Source organism: Cladophialophora psammophila, assembly GCF_000585535.1.
Source record: "Cladophialophora psammophila CBS 110553 chromosome Unknown aczJe-supercont1.17, whole genome shotgun sequence".
NCBI lineage: Eukaryota > Fungi > Ascomycota > Eurotiomycetes > Chaetothyriales > Herpotrichiellaceae > Cladophialophora > Cladophialophora psammophila.
Genome location: NW_006912938.1, coordinates 228481 through 250202, shown reverse-complemented (window position 1 = coordinate 250202; position 21722 = coordinate 228481). Strand labels below are relative to the sequence as shown.

The 21722-nt window shown below is 52.7% G+C and overlaps 6 protein-coding genes across 6 annotated transcripts; 4 read left to right on the top strand and 2 right to left on the bottom strand.

Moving 5' to 3' along the window:
• Window positions 1-1273: 1273 nt before the first annotated feature.
• A1O5_09702 (uncharacterized protein) lies at window positions 1274-2872 on the top strand (the record flags this gene model as incomplete). The annotated part of the gene is made up of 1 exon (XM_007750281.1): window positions 1274-2872. One exon carries the CDS (start codon window positions 1274-1276, stop codon window positions 2870-2872), a length of 1599 nt encoding a protein of 532 aa, XP_007748471.1.
• Window positions 2873-3596: 724 nt separating this feature from the next.
• A1O5_09701 (uncharacterized protein) lies at window positions 3597-4259 on the top strand (the record flags this gene model as incomplete). Its single annotated transcript, XM_007750280.1, has 1 exon — window positions 3597-4259. One exon carries the CDS (start codon window positions 3597-3599, stop codon window positions 4257-4259), a length of 663 nt encoding a protein of 220 aa, XP_007748470.1.
• Window positions 4260-5869: 1610 nt separating this feature from the next.
• On the bottom strand, window positions 5870-9358 carry A1O5_09700 (uncharacterized protein; the record flags this gene model as incomplete). Its single annotated transcript, XM_007750279.1, has 1 exon — window positions 5870-9358. The coding sequence occupies one exon, from the start codon at window positions 9356-9358 to the stop codon at window positions 5870-5872; it is 3489 nt and encodes a 1162-aa protein (XP_007748469.1).
• A 1280-nt stretch (window positions 9359-10638) lies between these two features.
• Window positions 10639-12858, top strand: A1O5_09699 (uncharacterized protein; the record flags this gene model as incomplete). The annotated part of the gene is made up of 1 exon (XM_007750278.1): window positions 10639-12858. The coding sequence occupies one exon, from the start codon at window positions 10639-10641 to the stop codon at window positions 12856-12858; it is 2220 nt and encodes a 739-aa protein (XP_007748468.1).
• A 1259-nt stretch (window positions 12859-14117) lies between these two features.
• A1O5_09698 (uncharacterized protein) lies at window positions 14118-17189 on the bottom strand (the record flags this gene model as incomplete). The annotated part of the gene is made up of 1 exon (XM_007750277.1): window positions 14118-17189. One exon carries the CDS (start codon window positions 17187-17189, stop codon window positions 14118-14120), a length of 3072 nt encoding a protein of 1023 aa, XP_007748467.1.
• Window positions 17190-18403: 1214 nt separating this feature from the next.
• On the top strand, window positions 18404-21455 carry A1O5_09697 (uncharacterized protein; the record flags this gene model as incomplete). Its single annotated transcript, XM_007750276.1, has 3 exons — window positions 18404-18470; window positions 18532-18675; window positions 18733-21455. The coding sequence occupies 3 exons, from the start codon at window positions 18404-18406 to the stop codon at window positions 21453-21455; spliced, it is 2934 nt and encodes a 977-aa protein (XP_007748466.1).
• Window positions 21456-21722: the final 267 nt, after the last annotated feature.

The following is a 21722-nucleotide window of genomic DNA, read 5'->3' as shown; positions in this document are numbered from 1 at the left end:
TAGTCGCAGGGACTCAGGACGGGCGTTCTCTGCTCTGCCGATAGTCCTCCGCAGGTATGTACTTGGAACATACCTACCGGAAGGACCAAGACAGAGAGAATACTCCTAGGTAGGCGTGCCTACCTACCAAACACCTCAACAGAAAGTCCCAGAGAAGCAGAGGCAGAGGGTTCAGGGTCTCTGAAATGTGTGGTTACGCATTACGGCATAGTGAGCGATAGTTAACCACAAGCTTGCCACAGCTATATCCATACCTAGAAGCTATGCCAAGAGCATCATAGCGCCGCACCCAACAAGCCAGAACTCACCAGGAACTCACCCCCCTGGCCCCCGAAAATCGAATCCGACCCCCCTGTCGACTCACCCATCCGCAACCCGGCCACCATCGTCAACTAACTCCACCTCGCAAAGACTCCACTAAAATCTTGTATTTTCAACTGTTCCCGTTCCCGAATCCCTAGTGTCTGTCGCTCTCCTCGTGCCCAAGTCCTACAACGTCTCTGAATGTCCCTTCTCTAGACTCAAGAACTCGAGACTCTGGACTCACTCTTCTGCAAACTCTCAACCTCAATTCTCGAGACATCTACATCAACGCCACAACGGCTGCGGTTGACTGCTGTCACGCTGCATCATACATTCACTCCTTCAAACTTGCTTCTACCTACGACCAGTGTACAGCCCACACGACTCCCCCAGACATCTTCTCCCTCATCGACCTATTCTCGGACTGTTCCTCTCGTTCACCCTTGACGGAAAATTCGGTAAAGTCAACTCTGCTTTGGCTTTCTACTATCCTTCACTTACACCTTCCTTCGATTCAACCAAGCCCATCCCACAACTCGGTGCCAGACGTCCGCGGTAGTGCTACCTCCCACTTGCAGGCGGGTCTTTGTTGACCGCACGGTTCACACCTTTACGGTCATCTCGCGGCATTGACCTCCGATCCTTGGAGGTTTCACAATCTCGCTCTCGTTGACAAATTCCCAATGCCGTAAACAGCGGACCGACGATCAGGTACTACAAGCACAGGACGTTCGACCACAAGAGTAAGACCTCAAGGAACCTGCAAAGTTCGCCCTTTTCCCCCTCCGACTCTCTACCACGGCCGGTCTGCATCTGCAAGAACACGGGAACGCGTTCTGCTATACATTTTGGTCACAAGGGTCAAGCTCCGAAGCTCAAACCCATATCTGGGAGTCGATTCATTTGTCCATCTTACACCCTCCACTGTGACTCTGCTGAAAAACTGAGGGTCTGCGGAGTGGCAGCGGCAATGTCTTCTCCTGAAGGAGATGACAACTCGCAGGGTGCAGCGTATCCATGGGTTTTAGAGCACTTGTTGACCTATCCTGGCACCTACGAGATCCCCCTGCGAACCATGTACACCCTCAACGCTACCACTCAACATCAACAGCAATGTCCGCCAATACCGTCGCCTAATACTGTCCCTGGCAATGCTTTTCCTCGGAAGTCTCCCGCATCCGTTGAGGAGCAGCAAAACATGACAACAATGACTGCTGCTGCTCAATTACGCGCCAACCTCATACAACATATATCGCAATTGCCATCTCAGCCAACGTCCTTGCCTCCTAGCTTCATCACAAGCTTTGTCCGAAGGTGTTTTCCGCGCGAACTAGATCAGGTGGACTTTCCTCAAGCATTGACTGCCATGGATTATCTGAAGGATCTGGAGGTCAGACGTCGGCGAGAGGTGGTTGCAGCCTTGGACAAACTGGGAATCGACCAAGAGGACCTCAGTCACCGAGATAAACTGGCACAGAAATATCCCGGCGTTCTGCGTTGGGTCTCCGATATCGAAGAGAGGGAACGCAAGGTTGAAGCACTCTATACTCAAGTTTACATTGGCCTGAGACGATGGACCTTGATCAACGAGCTCTCTTTGACCCCATTCGACAAGGGAAATTGTCTGGCCATGCTTAACACCCTTTACCCCCCCATCAACATGAATGCCGGCCATTTTGTGCAGCCCACAGCACAACTGACGCCACAAATTCTCACCCAGCAACGCACTGGATTCTTCAAGTACATTACTGCCGTGGAAAAGAACGGGCCTGCAGTTTTGTCCAACCTGATGAACCAGGCCAAGAAGGCCGAAGATCCCAACGGCTGGGTCAGTCTCCGAGATACTCTCGACAAGTATGTTCGCATGGCAAACAGTATCATTGAAGAATGCTACGGCATCACTGGTCACAGTCAATCTCCGACTACCGCGACGTTCAGGTCTTTTGAGCATGAAGAAGAGGGCCGCCGCAAGGTCGACTCTGCCATTTCCTTCGGCTCAGGCAGCTCATCGAATCGCAACTCTGCCCAAAGCAACAAGTCTGTTCATAGCCAAAAGAGCCACACAACGAGGCCTAGCACCAGCAGCAGTTTCAGCAGCAGCAGTCGTAGCCATAGTCGTCAAGTCTCCCAGGACAAACAACTTGTTGAAAAGCCACTCCCGCCACTGAAGGATGACGAAATTACTGTGATACAGAAGTCTTCTGGGTCAACATTAGAGCGAATCGCTCGTGAACTCCGGAAAATGAAGAGTCGCAGCAACGTGAAAGATGAATTACGTCCACGCACGCCGTCACATCCTCCGGATATGATGGTTACTGATAACTACGATCGACCACCAACAACACCTGCGAAAGACCGCAGCTTGAAGAGCAAACTTAGCATACGGAGAATGCGATCCAACACTGCTCTCTCTGACATGACTGGTATGCGATCTCCCAGTCGCCATGGAGAACAAACTGCCCAGGAGATGCCAGTGTTTAACGCAGACGAGATGAACAAAAGCCGACAAAGATGGGAGACTCAGCAAAAGCTGAAAGAGAGAAGTGCCGATGATGGATTGAGCGCGTAATGTACAACATTGTACCAGACAATGTTTTTCTTTCCCACGACACGGTTTTGGAATTCGAGGGGCATAACAGAGTGCGGCTACTGCTACCGCTCCGAGGCAAATCAAGAGAAGTCTCGGCAAATGTGTAACGATACACCATGAAGAATTATGAGAGAACACAAGTAAACTATTGGCTTGAAGATTTGGAGCCTTGTGAAGACTAACTGGAACCAGAGACATGAAGCTCTCGCGAGCAAAATGGATGATTTTCGGAAAAGGGGGCATTGTGGACAAAAAGTATGGTCCTCGTAAAGTCGAAACCCATAGCTTCCGTTTGACTATTGAAACCAATTGATGAGATACAATTTGTTCACCGGTCTTTGAGCCGACTGGCTTAACTGACGCACAACACGCGAAGTTGTACTTCGCGGGCAGGAGATCGTAAATAATCCACTCCAAGTCAGTATGTACTGTCGACCTGGTCAAGGTACCCAAGTCCAAGCCAAGACATACCTCTGCCTTGGCACGGAAAATTAGAAATTCCGTCAGATATTTCCCCCGCACTGCCATTGGCTTCAACCCAGTCTCCTTCACGAGCCAGCCGGCATTGGGATGATCCTTTGACCCATCCCAATCACTACTTCCCAAGTTGTTACCGAATTACGTTAACAATCTCAATACCGAGTACTATAACTTCACTCTTCCCGGCCCCTTTTCACCCAACTTGAGCCAAACTGACGCAACAATGGACGCCGAAACCAACCCTCGAGGCATCCCTACTTTCCCTTTCATGTCCAACGTGACAGACTATGTCAAATCCGTCGACGAAGTGGAACCCACGCTGCAGAGATTCCAAGAAATGGTTTCAAAGTATACCTTCATGCAGCAGAACGTGGAGCGTCGGGCGATTGGTTTGAAGGAGAAATTGCCGGAGATGAAGAGGACGCTTGAGGTGGTCAAGTTTTTGAAAACGAAGAGACGAGATATCGCGGAGACGGAGGGAAAGGGCGAAGATAAAGGGGAAGAGGAGGAGTTGGGAGGCGACGATCTACTGGGAGAAAGACAAACAACGAGAGACGAGATTGAAACCACTTTCAGCCTCCAAGACACTCTCTACGCCAAAGCCATTATCAAGCCCGCTGAGATCAACGATGTCTACCTTTGGCTCGGTGCCAATGTCATGGTAGCTTACCCGCTGGACGAAGCTGAAGAGCTCCTGCAAGGAAAACTGGATAAAGCAAAAGAAAGCCTCACTGCTTGCGACGAAGATCTTGAGTTTCTGAGGGTGCAGATTACGACCCTCGAGGTCGCAATTGCAAGAGTGCACAATTGGGATGTGGGGGAAAAGAGGAAGTTGAGGGCTGAAGGGAAAATAGCCGCGGGCGAGGGTGGGAAGGACAAGGATTGAGACGATGGTACAAGTTGGTCTCCTGCCGACGTCGCCTGCATCTCTTACACCCCACCGCCAAACCAAGTCGAGCGCCGCTGCTTGTCGGGAACGGCCGTTTACATGGTACAACTACTAAACCCAGCGTCAGGTAACCTGCTGCATACTTTCCAGGAGCAGTCAACATGCGCTGCTGCTTGAACCGGGGGGCCTACAAGGTCCCGACGACCTGAAACCTCACCTGGCATGGTAACAGTCAACGCCCGACCCAGCGCCTCGTCACAATCCTGGGTGACGAGCAGGTCACCCCGCCGCGCTGGGAATCTCATCCCCCGATGGACGGCTCACTTCTTGCCGTGTACCTCATTTTTACCTTTCAGAGAGGTGACGGCATTTTAACGCCAAAGTAAGCGGTTCTCGATTGTCACAAGCATGTCTGGCCATTAACATGTGAACATTTTCCCGTCGATTTTTTCTTTTTCTTTGTCGCACCCGAGACATTACGACCAACCAACAGGTATATCCCGTTCCTTTCCGTTTATGCCTCTGACCAGCCTTCTTCGAGTTGTCGTCGGCCTTCTCAAAGCAGCTTCTCCTTCGACATGCCCTTGAAGTGCACCGCACTCTACGAAAGAATCTTAGACATGGAAGGTGAGCATGGAGGATCGCTACGGCTGGTCTATCTATCTCTCAGCACTGGGCTGGTCGGCAGGCGGGCGGGCACACAGACACACATGCAGACCAGAAAGTGACAATAACTATCAAACTTTCCATCCTTGGCCACATTGGAAGCTGTTAGAGCCCTCTCAAACCTCTGAATCTGAGCTGCGTAAAAGCACCCTCTCCTGGACACAAAGGCCGAGGGAGTGAAGCGTATGGCATATATGCCGATCGACTTGGGCGCGCAGGGTGGATGGCCTAAGCGCCCTTACCCCCCCGGTGGATCTATCTACGTCCATTGGAGCGCTTCAGACCGCGAGTAAGTGCGGAGGGGAGAGATCGATTGATTACCGCGACAATATTACTGCCCGGGAAAAAGACAAAAAGTGAAGAGTGAAGAGTCGGTCTTGTGAACATCACTGAAATGACGTCGGCATTTTCAGGACGAGGCTGAGAACCCCCTGAGTGAGGATGACAGCCGCTATAAAGGACTTCCACGTTCTACACCACCTCATTGATCTGAGAGGATAAAATGTGAGAGAAGAAAGCGCGAGAAAGCGAACACATTGGGGTACCCTCGGTGGCCTGTGCACATCAGTACAGACCTGTCCGTCAATCCGATTCTCGTCTTCGTCTACAAGCGTGTCCGGTCCGTTTGCGATACATCTGAAATTCCCATCCATCCCCCGCACCATTAGGCTTATTCGTCTCAGTCTGCTCATTCCGCATTCCAAATTTCTCTGCATGCATGTTATATTTGGCAGCGAATGATACCATGTCCGCGGGTCCGAAATCGATGCAAAGCGGTGAAGCGAGTTCCCCATGCAATGGTGCAATTCATACAGGTCATTAATCATACACAAGAAGCAGGTGCTCCTTTCTCCTTACAATCCCTCCGTCAAGCGTCGTCAGCTAATGGAAGGCAAAAAGCTTTGGTACGCATAATGTCCTTCGTTCTCGGAGCCTGCACATCACAGACGCTGCTCTGAAGTATAATCCGCATCCTGCTCCTGGTTCATGCTAGCCCCGCCAGGGGACATGATCGTTGCACCGATGGATTGGGCAGGTGCAGACTTGACATCGTCTGGTGTTTGAAAGACCGAGTCTAGTCCTTTGCGATTGCTTCGAGCGGGTTTCAGAGTGTCTTCGGTCCAACAGGCCAAGTGTTCCCCAGAGGTCCGTTCACGAGATGAGTGTGATATGCCTTGCGTCAATCGGTCTTGGTGCGGTGTATGCTCACTCGCACCACGAGTTGTGCGCGGATGAATTGGTGAAGAAGTTGGCGGAGAGCTGAAACTTCGAGCTTTGCGAGCAACATCTGGAGTGTCGTTTACTCTCGGCGGACCGCCGCGATGCCCATCCCAGATTTGGTTGAGATCTCCAGTGACTTGATATGCATGGTCGGCTTCGCCGCGCTGAGTAACGCAACGTGCTGCCGCGTCCTCGGCAAGGCTGTTTCTCCGAGACTTTCTACGATCGTCAGCGTCGCGCAACATCTCAGCCGGTCCTTTGACAATGGCGCCTCCCACAGCGAGCATGATCGCCACACTAAATTTGCCCCAGAGGTACAGTGACCGGCCCCAACCAGATTTCGGCTCGCTCGATACAGCGGCAGGTGGTGTAGACGGTGTCCGTGCTGTGTATTCTTGCTGCTCGATCTTGCCACCAGCAAAGGGCGGATCAATTTCGGCTGTCGGCAGGGGTGGATCTTTGGTGGGCCGCTCATCGACGGCCAGAAGACAACACCTGTTAGCAATACTTTCACCATCGTACTTCGCCCAGTCCCAGTCTTGCTGATCAGTCTGCGGTCGCCGATAGCCAACGAACAATCCAAGGACCCACCAACTCAATTTTCCAAACATTGCCCAGTTTGACCGCCAGGCATTCGCTAAAACACGTCGTGCCAAAAACAATGGATCTCGTTTGAAGCCTTGAATATATGTAGTGTATCTCGACAAGGTCGCATAAACCGCCTGGATCGTCAAAGTTGCTAGAGGCCTCGAACCTATGCTGCGATGCTGGATGATCTCAAGAGGAGTGCGTGTTGGGATGGTCCCTTGTTTCTTGGAAAAGGCGGAGTAATCGTCCATAGACCTCTTGATTTTCTGGTCGACGACGGAGCCAGGGGTGACGTCTTCACGGCCACTATATGGACAGGCTTCGACATTGCGAGACCCATGGTTGATGATATCAACTTTTGGACACCGGGATTCGCATATCGAGCTTGTTTTCCTCCGCTTTCGAGGATTAAGGGAAGACTCAGGGTATCCAATGTGGGAACTTGAGTGACCACCACCGCGAGTTCGATGTTTAGAGAACAACGGTCGCGGAATTTCGACACTGTCTCGAAACTGAAACACATCCACAGTGTCGATGTCAGAGGCAATATCCCGCTGGTCAAATATCTTGCCAGTTTCGGATAAGCGACGGCTCTCTTCACATATTACTCCGGCCATAGGAACGGCGGCGTGACGAGAGTTGTATCCTACGTCCTCGGGCAGTGACGTGATTGTCTTTGAAACCCAGGAGCTGATCCGGGGACTGGAGCAAGATTCCATCGCCGGCACAATGTTACCGTTCTGGACTGGAGTTCGATACTGGGTCACGGGACTTGAAAATGAAAGCTCATCGAGAGGCTCACCAAGTGCATCTGGCTGGAAACATTGCTCATCGCTGGCAAACACCTCGTCCAGGCTCTGGAAAGCCGGTCCCGGTCGGCCGCTCACACTTTCCGGGCTTGGAAAAGGAGTCTCTAAACCGCGTCCGACAAGTGCGTGCGGAAGGGAAGGCGGTTCGCATCTGGCTATCTGGGAGCTAACTTGGATGGGGAGTGGCCGAGTTGGCGACGCGATTGGTGAGGTTGAAGGAAGATTACCATTTTCGGCCGTAAATGTAGGCAAGAGAAGGGGTTTCAGCTGTGTAGATCCAGGCATGAATTTTCGAGGTCTCCTTTTCGAAGGGTGTCGCATGACTGTTTGCGATCGACTCTCCCCTCGAACATGACCTCCACCAGGCGTATCAGGACTGTCTGAAGGACTAGAGACAAGCGTGGACCGTCTCGATTCAATCTCGTTCCCGACTTGTACATCAGATTCTCCGAGTACGGAGTCGATCGAATGCCTGTCGTCAACAGCTTCTGGGGAACGGGCAGCGCTGTCGAATGGGTATGACGACAAGGGCGACGACGGGAGATGTACTGGGAAGTAGTCCGAGGCCGCAAGTGCTGGGGACGCAATGACCGACTGAGGTCTGCTCTGAAATGTCTGAAACCCCGGCGATGTCGGTAATCTGGGGATGATCAGGGACATAGGACGGCCGGTTTTCCGCCTAGGCGTAGGAATGCCGATGGTCGGTTGCGCTTTTGTCGGTGATAAGGCCAGGAGTTGGGTCAACACCTCATTACGTTTCGTCATATCGCGATTCGTGGTCTCCAAGCTAAGCCTTTCCTCTTCCAGCTTCTCGATTCTTGCTTTGAGGACTTCTAAGGCATTCTGGTCCGATCTCTTTTCTTCGCGATCACATTTTAGATCGTGAATGACTGACTTCTTAAGCTCAACCTCATCTTCCAGATCCTTAATCCTGCGCTTCAGCTTTAGCTCCGTCTCGGCAGACCGTTCGACTGTCTCATGTAGTTCGAATTCGAATGATGCCCTTATGGCATCCATCTCCTTCTTCAAACGATCATTCTCTTCTTTTGCTTTTCGGAGCTTTTCTTTCCACGGCATATGAGTGGTCGGCGAATACATGGCGTCTTTGACCATCTGTAACTCATTTTCAATATGTTCTATGTACTCGTCCGAATTGAAGCGGGGGTTTCCTTGAGATGCTTTACGATTTGGCCCAAGCCGCACTGAGCGACGATATGGCGAATCCTTGTGAGGCGACAGCCTCTGGAGGTTGACCGAGACTTCTCTAAGACCCATGTTGGTCGGGCTATCTTGCGCAGAATTGGGAATTGAAGGTGCGTGTATATCGCTGGATGCGTCGTGGTAGACCGAGGGTGTATTGGCTCCTGTGCCGCGGACTGTGGGCTTATCCGGTGAATCCTGAAAGATCGGTATAGCGGCTCGCTTCTTCAATCCTCGTATGCGGCAAGCATTGGCATTTGAGATCTCGGTCAAAATAGCAGACTCTGTGGACGCATTGCTCAGTTTATCCCCCTTGTTCGAATCGTTGCCATTCTCTTCCCATCTGTTAAATCGTGGGGAAGAGAAGTAAGGAGAGTCGTTTTCGGCGGAGCGAGTCAGCGGAGGAAAGGGGGCGTTGATGCCATTGACCGAAAGTCTCTGAGCCGAGAACTTCGCATGGCGAGTCTGGAGGAGTCTCTGCTGTCGGGTGTGAGGGGCAGACTTCGGCGTCGCATGACCTGTAGGATACTCGCGCAAAGAGGAGGGGATTGATCGTGAGCGGACGTGAAGGGTGGGCGCCGGTGACTGGGGGTGGGCATGACCGTCGTCCATAGTCTGCGAGGTCAAGAATTATGTTGTCATGGAGCTCTGACGCCAACAGGACGGTTCGACAGCCCAACAACGCTCACCATTGGCGATGGAAGCGGCTCGACAGGTTGACAGACTGGGATCTGCCAGTGGAGGGGCTAATGATTCGACAGAATTGAAATTAACCAACATTCCTGGCCTCGCACCGCGAGGCGTCGAGCGTGATGCAATACGGTGCTCCGAGAGCAAAGGAATGCGAGAAGTGAAAAATCTGCTTGGACAAAGGAGCGGCTGCTCAAGGCGCTCGAGACGAAAAGAAGGACATTATGAGGTAGAAGGTGAACGAAGGGAGCGTTGAGCGCAGGCACAACTTGAGCAGCCGGGTTGACACGGAGGCAAGAGGAGCGGCCTAGAAATTAATTGCTCTTGCGAAAGTGAGTGTTTACATGGTGGCTCATTTCGGAGGATCGCTGAGCTGAGGGATGGAGCAGTGTCCACTGCCAGTTAATCGTTAATAGGTACAGGTACTTACTTGGTAGGTGTTAACAGGCACTAGCTAGGCAGCTGAAAGGGAGGGATCCCCCGCTGTGCCCGCCAAAGGGCCTTGCTAGCCTGGAAATCTTACCCAGAACGTCCTCGAAGCCCACTAGAACATCACCACTTTAGCGGTAACAGAGCCGAGGCAAACCCCTGGACCCTGGGTGATCGCATCACGCCAGTGACTCGCATGGCTCGCATCGGTCAAGCGGTGAACGCGCCATCACGTGATATGACGCATCTCCACCTAACCCCTCTTGGCATCTCAGTCTCGCGTCCTTGACTACCATCTTGTACCATCCTCTTCCTTCGCTTGCCTTCGTGATATTACAACGACCATGCTCAATCTGTCAAGGTTGGACATTCCTGTGTTTGTGAATAACACACTACTCGACCAAGTCCTATTGACCCCTCTTGACGACCATGGTTTTCATTCACCCAATGCTAATCCATTGTTCATGCTCTGTTTACTCTTTTGTCTTGCACAAACTCTCCCAGCTTGATATGAAAGACTCCATTGACGACATTCGGATTCTGTTCACAATAGACGACAAAGACGCAAATAAAGAGTGGGAGGGTTTAAAAAGCCCTCATCTCAAAGGTAGGCGGGCGTGCTTGTCAAAGTGCCTACTACAGTAATACTGTTCGTATTCCCCTTTCTATTGAACCGTCGTCGCTACTGTTTACTTTCATCTCTCCATGAGCTACATTTCATTGAATATTTCCCACCAAATCTCCCCCATGAGCCCATCTCCTCTTAACCCAAAATGTGCAAGATCATCAAGTATCGCTACACCAAGTGCTGGAGGCCCGCGGATGCGGGCGAGAACTATGACGAGCGTGATCCGAGGAATCTTTGTGATGGCGGCGTTGAACACCTAAAATTACCCTGCGTCATCGAGGTTTGCGACAAGCACGAAGATGGTGTTCCCCGACACGATTTCGGCGCCGAAAACTTCGAAAAGGAAGACCCAAAATGCGAACCTTCAGTGGAGTTCTGTTATCTCCCAACCTACTGCGCCGCTCACCGTGAGAATATGGCCCAGGAGAATCGACCGATTCCAGCCGACGACCCAGGCATCTACTGTGATCCCAAACTGCCACAAGACGACTTTACCTGGCATATCCCCAGGGTGCAGTGGAGGGATCCTGGTTTCCGCATGGTTGACTGGAATCCAGAGCCGAGAAAACTGCCTCTTGACCGGCCCAAATTCAGCCCAAAAACAAGATCTATTTTCGATTCCGAGGACGGTGGAATCATCAATGCCTTTTATGATCCTGAACACTGGACATCTGCCGATGGTCGCCCCGTAGATTTGCTGGCGAATCATTACGACGACCTAGACGTCAACGACAGGCCCGGCTGCCCGAGACTCAAAGGGCCGGCTATGCCGCTGCCTGGTTCACAGCCTCCTCAAGATGCCCAGACTCCAGGTCGCCAAACAAGCCAACCCGAGTTTCAGCCCACTAACCTTCAAGTGCGATTGCAGTCCAAGGGCTCCCCAGGACAACCACGTCAGAATAGCCCTCAGGGAGCGCCGCAGGCCTCTGGCTCAACCATGGGAGGTGCAGAACTGGCAGCCTTAGCGGCACTTGACCCATTCGGGACTTGGCGAGAGCAATCGCAATCCAGGTTAGCATCCGCCAGTTCGTCGTCGTCAAGCGGCTCTTCTCCATCATTAACGTCCTTCAGTCGACCAAGCCCAGCAGTCTTATACTTGGACAATTTTGAAAGGCGCAAAAGAGCTGACCAGCCGGGATCTCCATCGCCAATTGAACCCTCTCCATATTCCACGACCACCGCCCACTTCGGGACGGAGTCACCGGTGCCGAGCCTGTTTTCAATAGACGGAGAAGATGTCCCATCGTCTGAAATACTGTCCGGGACTCCGGTACCCTCAAAACAGTCCTTTTCAGAAGCGGCATCTACATCACCAGTCTGGCCAGCCTTCCCGACAAGAACACAAACACCAGTGCAACCAGGAGGCTCATGGAGCCCATGGCTGGAGAACTCAGTCCCGTCCGAAGGTCCTCCATCTTTTGCAAGATGTAGTCAGCTGCGGATGCTGATACTTGAATGGATGCCTCGCCTCGACATGGAGATCCCAGAGCGGCGTTTCTGCCATTTTGGTGATCGCCAGCAAGGAGTGCCTGAGCGGGTGACTTTCGGTATTTCGCCAGAGGAGAGGGAAATAGAATGGGATACACTGATCAATGCGTACCGGAATGGCGAGCGCGGTTTCAGCAGATTCAACTACCCTCACCGGGTGCCAGATGTACCGTCGTCGCCAATCCCAACTTTGGCGTGGAACTTGCCCAGTCCACAACCCTCGACTTCGCTTAATTCAGGTCCAGCTAGAGGGTTTCCCGGCCGGCAATCCGAATCACTGACATTTATCCAAATCCCACCCGGAGGAGACAAGAACGAATCAGGACCGGCAGGATCACAGTCAAGGTCACTCGTCCAAGATGCAAGGCCGCAAAAGCGAGAAAGTCCCAATGACGAAGACGAAGAAGAACAAAGCCCTGCCAAAAGACGCAAGCTCAATACAGGAGGAGCGACCACGCGCGTTGGAAGCACACATCATATGAAACTGAGAAGCAGAGGCGCTGGCCCTGCGAGGGTCGGCCACGCTATGAACCTCGGGTCCCCGGCGCCCAAGACTGCTCCTGCTCCTGCTCCTACTCAGCCAGTCCAACGGAGAGCCAACACCGCCACCAGAGCCATGACTCGAGGCAAAGGCGCTCCCAAGACTAAAGGCAAAGCTAAGTCTCCTGCAAAAGTCAAGTCTCGGAGCGGAAACAGCGCCCAGAAGAAGACGCAAAGCCGAGGACGTGCAGCTCCGCCACAAACTCAAAGACAAGTGGCAACAAGACAAGCAGGGAGATCCAGGCAGTCTGCAAACTCTTCAACATCAAGACGCGGACCCATGACCCGGTCACGGCGAGCAGCAACAGGCGCACAGCTCAATAAAGAGTTGGATTAAGCGGATGTCTACCACAGTGTGAGAGCTGTTTTGTGGAGAGGCGTGATAAAGATGAGGAGGTAAGGACTCTCACTGTTGGCTCAACTGCCGCAACTCGATGCACCAATGTACATCAAATGCTCCATGAAAATCGCGCTGACGAGGATACCGCTAAGAATTCTTCGAGGCGTCAGACCCGCTCCAAGAATTCAGGTAAACTTTAAAGCAACCCCCCTCCCCCCTCCAGAGCTGGGCAATAACCGACTTCTTACTCATGCTGTTGCGGCATCCCTTATAAATTCTCCCGATCTTTAGGATACAGTGGAGAGGAGAAGCAGAGGCCAGCGCGCAGGCGCACATGGAGAAGAGGTGGAACAGGAGGAAAACGCGCGGAGGGAGTCGGAAAGCGGATAAGAAATTAGTAGTTCGTTCTGCAGGGCGGAGTAAAAATTGGACAAAGATCTCGATTCCCAAGTTGAGAAGGACCATGTGCAGAGAACATGGTGTTCCGTAACCCCCTTGTCATGACTTGAACGTTAATTGCTACTCAACACGAGTCTGTTCTTCCTGCTTGTATTGCCGAGCTCAAGGGCATTGAAAGATTCACCATTTCTGCCTCGCGCCTCGTGCTTAGGTCTGCTTCACTCTGGCAACATGAACATGGCGTGGTTGTACGGTCGCATCTTCAGGTGCTGGAATCTCCATCTCGACGACCTTCAACTCTTGACCGAAGAAACTGTGCCCGCCCCATCTGCACATTGCTGTGCCCACATTTAACAACCCGTACCCGCCATGATTCGAGCCTCCGAACTCCATGCCCCATTCCCAGATCTAGGCTCCATCTCAGGTGTTCATGCCGATGATTTTGGTGTTTTGTCCCGGCCTCCCTTTTCCTGCGCCATAAGAAGATCCAGCATAGAATCAGGTGTATGCACAGAAAACAACAAAAGGCTGCAACGGAATGGGAACCAGGACGCAGCAAAACTCCACTCCAAAAAGCGCCACCCACCCGTATGCTACATCATTCGTCAGTGTTCACCCCATTTGGCATACCCAATATAATACGCTCATGTCATAAGTCGTGATCTCACAATAGACAGCGACGAGGATTATTGGTACGATTTTGTGCCCAGCAGAAGAAAGAGAGTAGTTACGGAGAGGTTTTGAGCAACAAGCAATGCGTAGGCTGACTTATTGAACAGCTGATCACAAGTCTTGCAAGACCGAGGCACCGAGGTGAAGCGGATATTGTCTTGGTTGTGCATGCATCGGACATGTCGTCAATCGTCACCAAAGACGATCATGGACCTTGAATCTGTTCCAATTGCTCGAGATGCCGCTGGTGCCTGTGTAACCGCTCGGAGAGCTGGTTGCAACAAACGTATCGGCCTTTCTGCATCTGACATATCTCGGGGCTGATGTCTGGGGTTCGGAGGCGGGAATTTGGGTTCCCAAGTGCCATCCTCTTTGACATCAATTGCCTGTGCTTGCCATTGATGATCTTTTTCGAGAGTCTTGCGTACTTCTAACAAAAACTCGTCGATAACCAGCATGTTGGGGGGCGCATACCCTTCACATATAGGGCACTTCCATCGGTCAGGACTCGCCAGGCTTCCTTTGTTGACGCAATCTGCGCGCCTGAACAGAAATGCCTCGAGATCGAAACATTCCTGGTGTCGACAATCCCTCCCCCTCACAGGTGTCCTCCAGATCACAGACGTCAACGGATCCATTAGATCGATGTTGATGGCTGATTGAGAGATAGTCAAATCAACGACCTCAGTCCTGTCCCTTTTGCTCTTCAGAGACTCCGCGATCGCGCCGATAACATCTGCCTTAGGAATTCGAGTCGGCATTGATTTGATCTTGTCGTAATTTGCGATCTTGTCATAGTTTGCGACGCAGATGACCTCGACAGCCATGAGATAGACGCAACGGGAACGTTCTTCTTGCGGTGTAAAATAAGCGCCAACTACGACCTCGTTATCGCCCTCTTTCAGGAGATCGGTCACATCTGTGGCCAGGTGTGCACCATTAGGCGCCTTTGATCGTCTAAATTCGACTCCGTAGTCTCCGTTGATCGACACGGCCAGACCTATCGGCCATTTTGTAGGTTGAACATGAAAATCTGACGGAGTCGCCGTAATCTTTCCTCCCCCATCTGCTTGGGCAGCGATTGACCTTAACCGGAACTGCACGTTGTCATTTGATACGTCGCGTTCTCTAGGACCAAACTGCCCGGCTGCGGGCAGAGTAGCCGCCCTCCGTGCCCAATGGTCTTGTGAAATGTGCACATTCCAGTACAACAGCGCGGAATCTGCGTGAATGCACTCCTGGGCCACTATGAGAGCTTCAACAAATTCATAACAGGGAGTGTTAGACGCGTTGCCATGAGATTCATCCATCCTTCGATATTCCGGACTGTGGATATGTGCTGCAGATGGTGGGTTGGATGGAGTCGAATGTTGGGATGGGGCCGCGGCTGACGCTATTTGGACGGGTGCACATTGTGAAGCGGTCGTGTGCGGTGCGAATTGGACAGGTTTTGCCGCGGAATCCGGTTGTGGTACATCTGCTGACATGGAATTTGTGCTTGGATTCAAACCACTACATTGCGGCGCCTGTTGGCTTGCACTTTGAAATTGGCTTCGAGGTTGCGGCAGTTGTGCTGATGCAAGAGGCAGTTGAGATGGGACTGCCTGGCGTGCCTGCTGAGCGGAGGCGATTTCTTGAGTTCCAAGAGCAGTGACTGGTTGGACCATGCCACGGTGGAGAAGCATGGGAGAGCGGGCAGGCTGGGATGGCGCAGAATCCGTATGATGAATCGATGGTCTGTAAGTCTGGTTTGGCATATGAGGAGATGCAGCTTGTGGAGTAGGCCTGCAACCGCCATATTCACCACCCGCCGGCATCTGCAATGCTGCGAAATTCGCCTCGCAAACTTGTGAATACTTGCTGCCCCATCGGCGTGCCACCTCGGGGATATTGGAGGTGGACGACGAGTCCAAATCTTCTATTTCTTGCTCAAAGAAGCGCAAAGCCTGATTAAACTTTCCCGGGTTGTCAGCTCGTTTGCTGTGGAGGTGGTAAAAGAGGGCCTTCTGCATGACGGGAGAATGCAGCTTGAGTTGAACCTTCAACTCCGCCGGAGCTGGCGGAAATCCTCTTCGAGATGTCATTTCCTTCCATGCGCTGATCAGAGCTGGTATATTGTCGAGGAAGGAGCAGACGTCCTTGAGCAAAGCTCGAGACTCATCAGTTGCGTTAAGCATCATTGCTGCTGGGCGACGAGGAAAATTCATGAACAGCCTGTCCAATTCCGTGGGCACACGACTGTCGCTACGCAGGACTTCGAATAGAACATTAAGGCCTTGAAGCTGATTTTTCGTCAACGAGAGTGGCTTAAGCGCGTCGCGCCTTGAGCACAACCAATTACTAAAAATATGATGTGTGAGAAGGAAAAACTGGTCGTCCTGTCGACAGGCATCGCGCAACATGTCAATTCCCGTATAATCAAGGCCTTGTGCCTGACTGTTCACAGGAGAAGGAATGCTGATGGCAGTCAGTTCCGCCTCTAGCTGTTCGCTAAGAGAGAGCCCATCGAGTGACAGGGTTGGCGACTCGTGCGGCGTCAGCAGCGGTCCCGCAGGCCCTGGGATGTCGGAATCAGTCCTCGGGCGGAAGCTCCGCTCAGGGCCGTAGTTGCCGTCATGAGGGCGCTTTGTCCCACGGTGCACATGCGGAGGCTGTGCTCGAGGGGCGGCGTCGGGTGAAGGGACGCACAGAGCAGTGGTGAACAGAGGATTGTCTCCCTTCCGCTGCCCATTTTGAACTGGAGCACTCAAAGGACCTGTCTCTTGCGGTCGATTCGTCGCATTTTGGACGGTTGGATCGCCCGAGAGGCCAGGAGCGCTCCACGTCCGGCCCAACTCTGCCTGCGGAACACTGCGTGGTGGCGTTTCTGGCTTTGAATTCACGGCAGCTATGATGTCTGAAGGCTGCTCTGGGGCCAGCGCTGCCTCTTCCTGTCGACCATTATCCGCGAGGTTCCCTACGAATTCCCTTCGCGACTTTTTGTGTGTGGCGGTCAAGCTGGAGCTGGGAGGGATGCGTGTCGGCCTCGATTCGGTCATCGCACTTGGGGCGGATGACTGGGCGGGTAACGTCGAAGTATTCTGGTGTCGTCGGGGTGTAACTTGGACAGTTGAATCCCCTTCGAATGGCTGCGAATGCACGTTAATGAATGATCTCACCTGCTTCCGTCTTCTGGACCTGGCGGCTCGTTTGCGCTGTTGACGGGTTGACTCCGAGTGAGCGGAGCCATTGTTGACTTGAGACGCACCGTCGGCCATCCTCGGGTCTGGTGCAAAGTTCAAGAGAGAGATTTCTCGTAGTAACAGAGAGTCGGAGAGCATTCGGATTCGTACGATTAAGAGCACACCTGAAAATGGCGCCGGAAATGGCATCGAGGTCTAACTGGATGGACTTCAACTGCGTCAAAGCAAACTGCCGCCAGACGCAGCATTGGATGGGGGTTTAGATGAAAGCAATAAATGTGGCTGAGCAGCTCGCGTAGTGCAGCCTTATCTTGATGGAAGTGAAGGCGCGGAACGAGGCTGCAACGACCCCAACGCGCAGGCTTGGAGGAGACAAGTCTGCGATGCTGTTCTTGTATGTACAGAGAGGACACGGCGATGGTAGAAGTCTGGCCAGTCAGTTGAGGAGGGGGCGCTTCTGGTTGTGGTGCAAGAGGAGAAACAATGATCAAGGATACGATGGGAGGGCGGCTGCGTTGAAATGGCCAGTGTCAACGTTGCAGTGGTGATCGAGGCTCTCGTATCTACTCGGAGGTGGGCTAGTGGGGCTAGTTGACCGCGAGCAACGGAGCCTACTTAAGTGGTGTTTGACCAGACTTGACCAGACCAGCAAAACGGAGGGTGGCTAGGCCTCACTGGCGCCGAGCTGGCAAATCATGGGCAGCCCTAGGGCTGTTGGGGCGTCTTGGGGCGTCCCTGGGGAGAGTCCCTTGCAGTTCCCATCTCGCTCTCACTTTGGCCTCATTTGGGCCATGCCAGTGTGAGAGGAAGAGAGGTTTCGGTCAACGCACAATTCCATTGCCCTGGCTTCTGCATCCTGCCGGAGGGCACGAAAGACAAAGGGATTCATCCACCCATCACTCGATCAATCAATGCCAGCGTGGCCGATGAGGTACTGGGTACCTGTCACAAGTGGCCAAACAATCCTGTTGTGACGACTCCTCGTCGGACAGTAGCATCACCATCAGATCAGCCTGCGCAACATCAATTCCTGTTGCTTCTCTGTTCCACCAACCCCGTGTGACGTCCTGACCGATCTCCTCTTCACATTTCAACCTTGCTCGCGCCCTTCACCCTGTCAGGGCGGCTGGAAGAGCCATTTCTATCATGCAGGCACTTGTCACTGCGCGTCCGGTCGATCTTCCGACACTTGAATTGCGACCTCTCCTCCACTACCACCACTACCTGCTTGGCTAGCTAGGTCCCTACTGCGCTCGAATGCCTGCTGGTTTACGCTTGATCAACATATCATGTCCGCCCCTCTCCAACAGCGCCCCAGGGCGGCTCTGCAGCCCAGTGATGTTCTCGTGGCCATCCGTGCGTTCACCCGTTGCGTCACAGCTTGTATGAGAATGTTTCGCTGACAGTCTCTATCTAGATGACTTCGATGCAAGAAGCGCCGATGAGTTGACCCTCCGGAAAACCGACCAAATCGAGTTGGTCGAGTTGGATGATGGCTTCGGTGATGGTTGGTATCTTGGGACACATCTTGGTACAGGAACGACGGGACTGTTTCCTGGAGGTAATTCGTTTCACCACCAACCGCTTCCTTCATTCACAATGGTTGACATGTGGCCAGTGTATACCGCCAAGCTTCCTCCAAACTTCGCGCCTGTGGGCGCTCCAGCCGTTAGAAGCCCTCAATTGCTTGCGAGGCCACTCACTGAGCCAAAGAGCGAGCCACTCAAACAAGCCAGTCCGACCACTGACATCGCTGCCTACCGAACACTTTCCTCGTCCCCACCGCCACAGTCTACTCTGCCTCTGCGAAACTCTGTGCCGTCTTCTCCCACCTCATATATTCATCGAAGCATCAGTCAGGCTCTATCAAGTCGGGGAAGTGGGGAGGAAAGTCCAGTTATGAACGAGACATTAAGCGTTATAAATGAACACATTACGGACCTGAGCACGCCACGGCAGAGTCTAGCCCCGCCACAGCCTCTGACTGAGGATTCTGAGAGTGAGTATAGCAGCAGCCATGTCGACCGAGGCTCTTATGTCGCCGGCCCAGAAACCGATAGCGAGGATATCCCGCGCCCAACGGAAGCTGACGTCAAGCAGTGGGATGCCAAAGAGACGGCCGATTACCTGAGAGGCCTAGGTGTCGACTCAAAACATTGTGACATATTTGAGGAACAGGAAATCACTGGCGACGTCTTGTTAGAAATGGACCAGTCCTTCATTCACATGAAGGAATTCGATTTTGGTCTGATGGGCCGCCGTCTGAAGACCTGGCACAAGGTTCGAGACTTTCAGAATCAGATCCGAAATGGCACAGCGTCGCGCAAGAGCAGCCTCAGGCCAAACGGCCCAAACGAAGATGTCGCCCGAGTCCAAGTACGAGGGACCACGATATTGCCACGGATCCCTAGTCTGATGGAAGAACCGAGACTCTCTATCCGCCAGACGCAGCACGCTTACCCATATGTCCATTTATCTACCTCACCGCCACCTTCCGAACAGCTCATGTCGCCATCCTCGTTTACCCGGCCCCAGCTCGGACGAAGCACCCCCCCCTCGCCGTGGAGGGCTTCGATGGCTACTGAATCGCCTACACGACGGTCGGCCTCTTCAATACGAGAATCGACCCACTCTCGCCGTCATTCCTCGATCGATTTCGCAAAGCCGGGGCTTCAAGAGCCCTCTGCGCCTGTCGGGGCCACCAGTCTCTCTCCCCCACATAAGAAAAATGCATCGTTCGATAGAGACTGGTCAATGAGCAACGCAACCACGGCAAACACTAGCGGAAGCTCCCCATCGCTCAGACTACACATCAGCAATCAGACAGCAAGCGTTGATCTGGCTGCAGACCCCGGTTTCAACAGCGAGCTTTCGACTTTCGATCTGGACCGGGGCTATTTTAGCGGAAATGAGGTCGACAATAGAAGGGCGAGGAATTTGCTAAAGAAGCGAGGAGGCGTGGAAAGTGTAAGCCATTCCCGCCAATCAAGCGTGCTCGATGACTCGTCTAAGGATGGCCTCGGCATGAAACGACACTCGCGACTCAGCAGTGTTGATTCCATCAGGGGTGCCGCTTCTATCTCTTCAGCCGCAAAGGCATATCACAGTAGATCATATAAAGGACGGTTTCGTTCTGCGAGTGCGAGGAATCTGACGGTGCAACGCTCGCCAATTGCGCAGTCTCCCACGGTGACGAATCTGGAGGATGACAGTCTATCAGCTCTATCCTCACCAAAGGCTGTTAGCGGTTCGGCGTCCCCCGCCGCCAGGGGCCCAGTCCCCTGGACATCATCCACAAAGGCGCGGAAGCTGTTGGGTATGCGAGCGGCATCTGAGGCTGTTACCGGAACTGAAAAAGAAACTGCCAGTTCGTCAAACATTACATCCGACCCAGTAAGGGAGAGCCCTACGGCATCACCTTCTGGGTCACAAACTCCTTCTGCGACGTCGCGCAGCTTCGAAATGGACAATACGGACACGTCTTCGAAAGGTACAACGGAACAGCTGGGCCCGTTATTGCATACGAAAACGCCCGTGCGTACTAATCCCAAGACCAAGCGACAAACGAGCGCCTACACAAGAGGCTTGCTACAAATATCGCCTGCGGAAGCACGGAAGCACTGTGACCATTATGGTTGGATGAAGAAAAGATCTAGCGGCATTGTGGCACAGTGGAAACCCAGGCTGTTCATCCTCAGAGGCCGTCGGTTGTCATACTATTATTCAGAGAACGACACTGAGGAAAAAGGCATTATCGATATATCAGGGCATAAGGTTCTTGTCACTAACGCCGACCCCATCACGTCATTTCAAGTCTCCATAACTGGAACAAAATCTACCCCTTCCATCGGTGCTACCGGATCGTCCACCGAGACTTCTCCGAGTGTCACGCGAAACACGAGTGGAGGGTCACCCTTCTATTTCAAGCTCGTACCTCCCAAAGCAGGCTCTTCGAGAGCGGTGCAGTTCACCAAACCTACGATTCACGTTTTCCAGGTTGAGAACATCACCGCTGGAAGGAAATGGATGGCCGAGATTTTGAAAGCCACCATCGAACATGACCTAGCAAACTTCGAGACGACAAACCGGCAGAAGACTATCAGCTTGGCTAAAGCCCGAGCAAGAAAAGAACGCCCCCCGGCCCTGAAAGGCACAGAAGATATAGCCGAATTGGCTGAAAAGCCAACGCCCCAGGAAGAGAAGGGTGAGCAAGACAGTGGTTTGAATATAAAAGGGCTGGAATTCAACGAGTTGGACATGAATCTTGAAATTAGCACAGGCCTGACAAGCGGGACAACAGCACGTCCCGAGGACGACGCGGAACGGAAAATACAGACATGATGATACAGGGGGAGAAGAATTACTTATCTTATCCTACATATAATACATTTTCGGGAATACATAATACTTCTCACTTGCTTTTGCTCCTCTCTACTCCGCCCTCGTACAGGGTACATACATTGTGACTGAATCAATCAGCCCCAATGGGGCCAAGGCTCCGCTCAGCCTGATATTCGCAAGGCTGGCCAATCATTTGTTGTATGGTTTGGGAGAAATGGATTGCCCTACTTGTTACAACCGCGTTGCCTCCCCGAAGTCGCGCCTCTT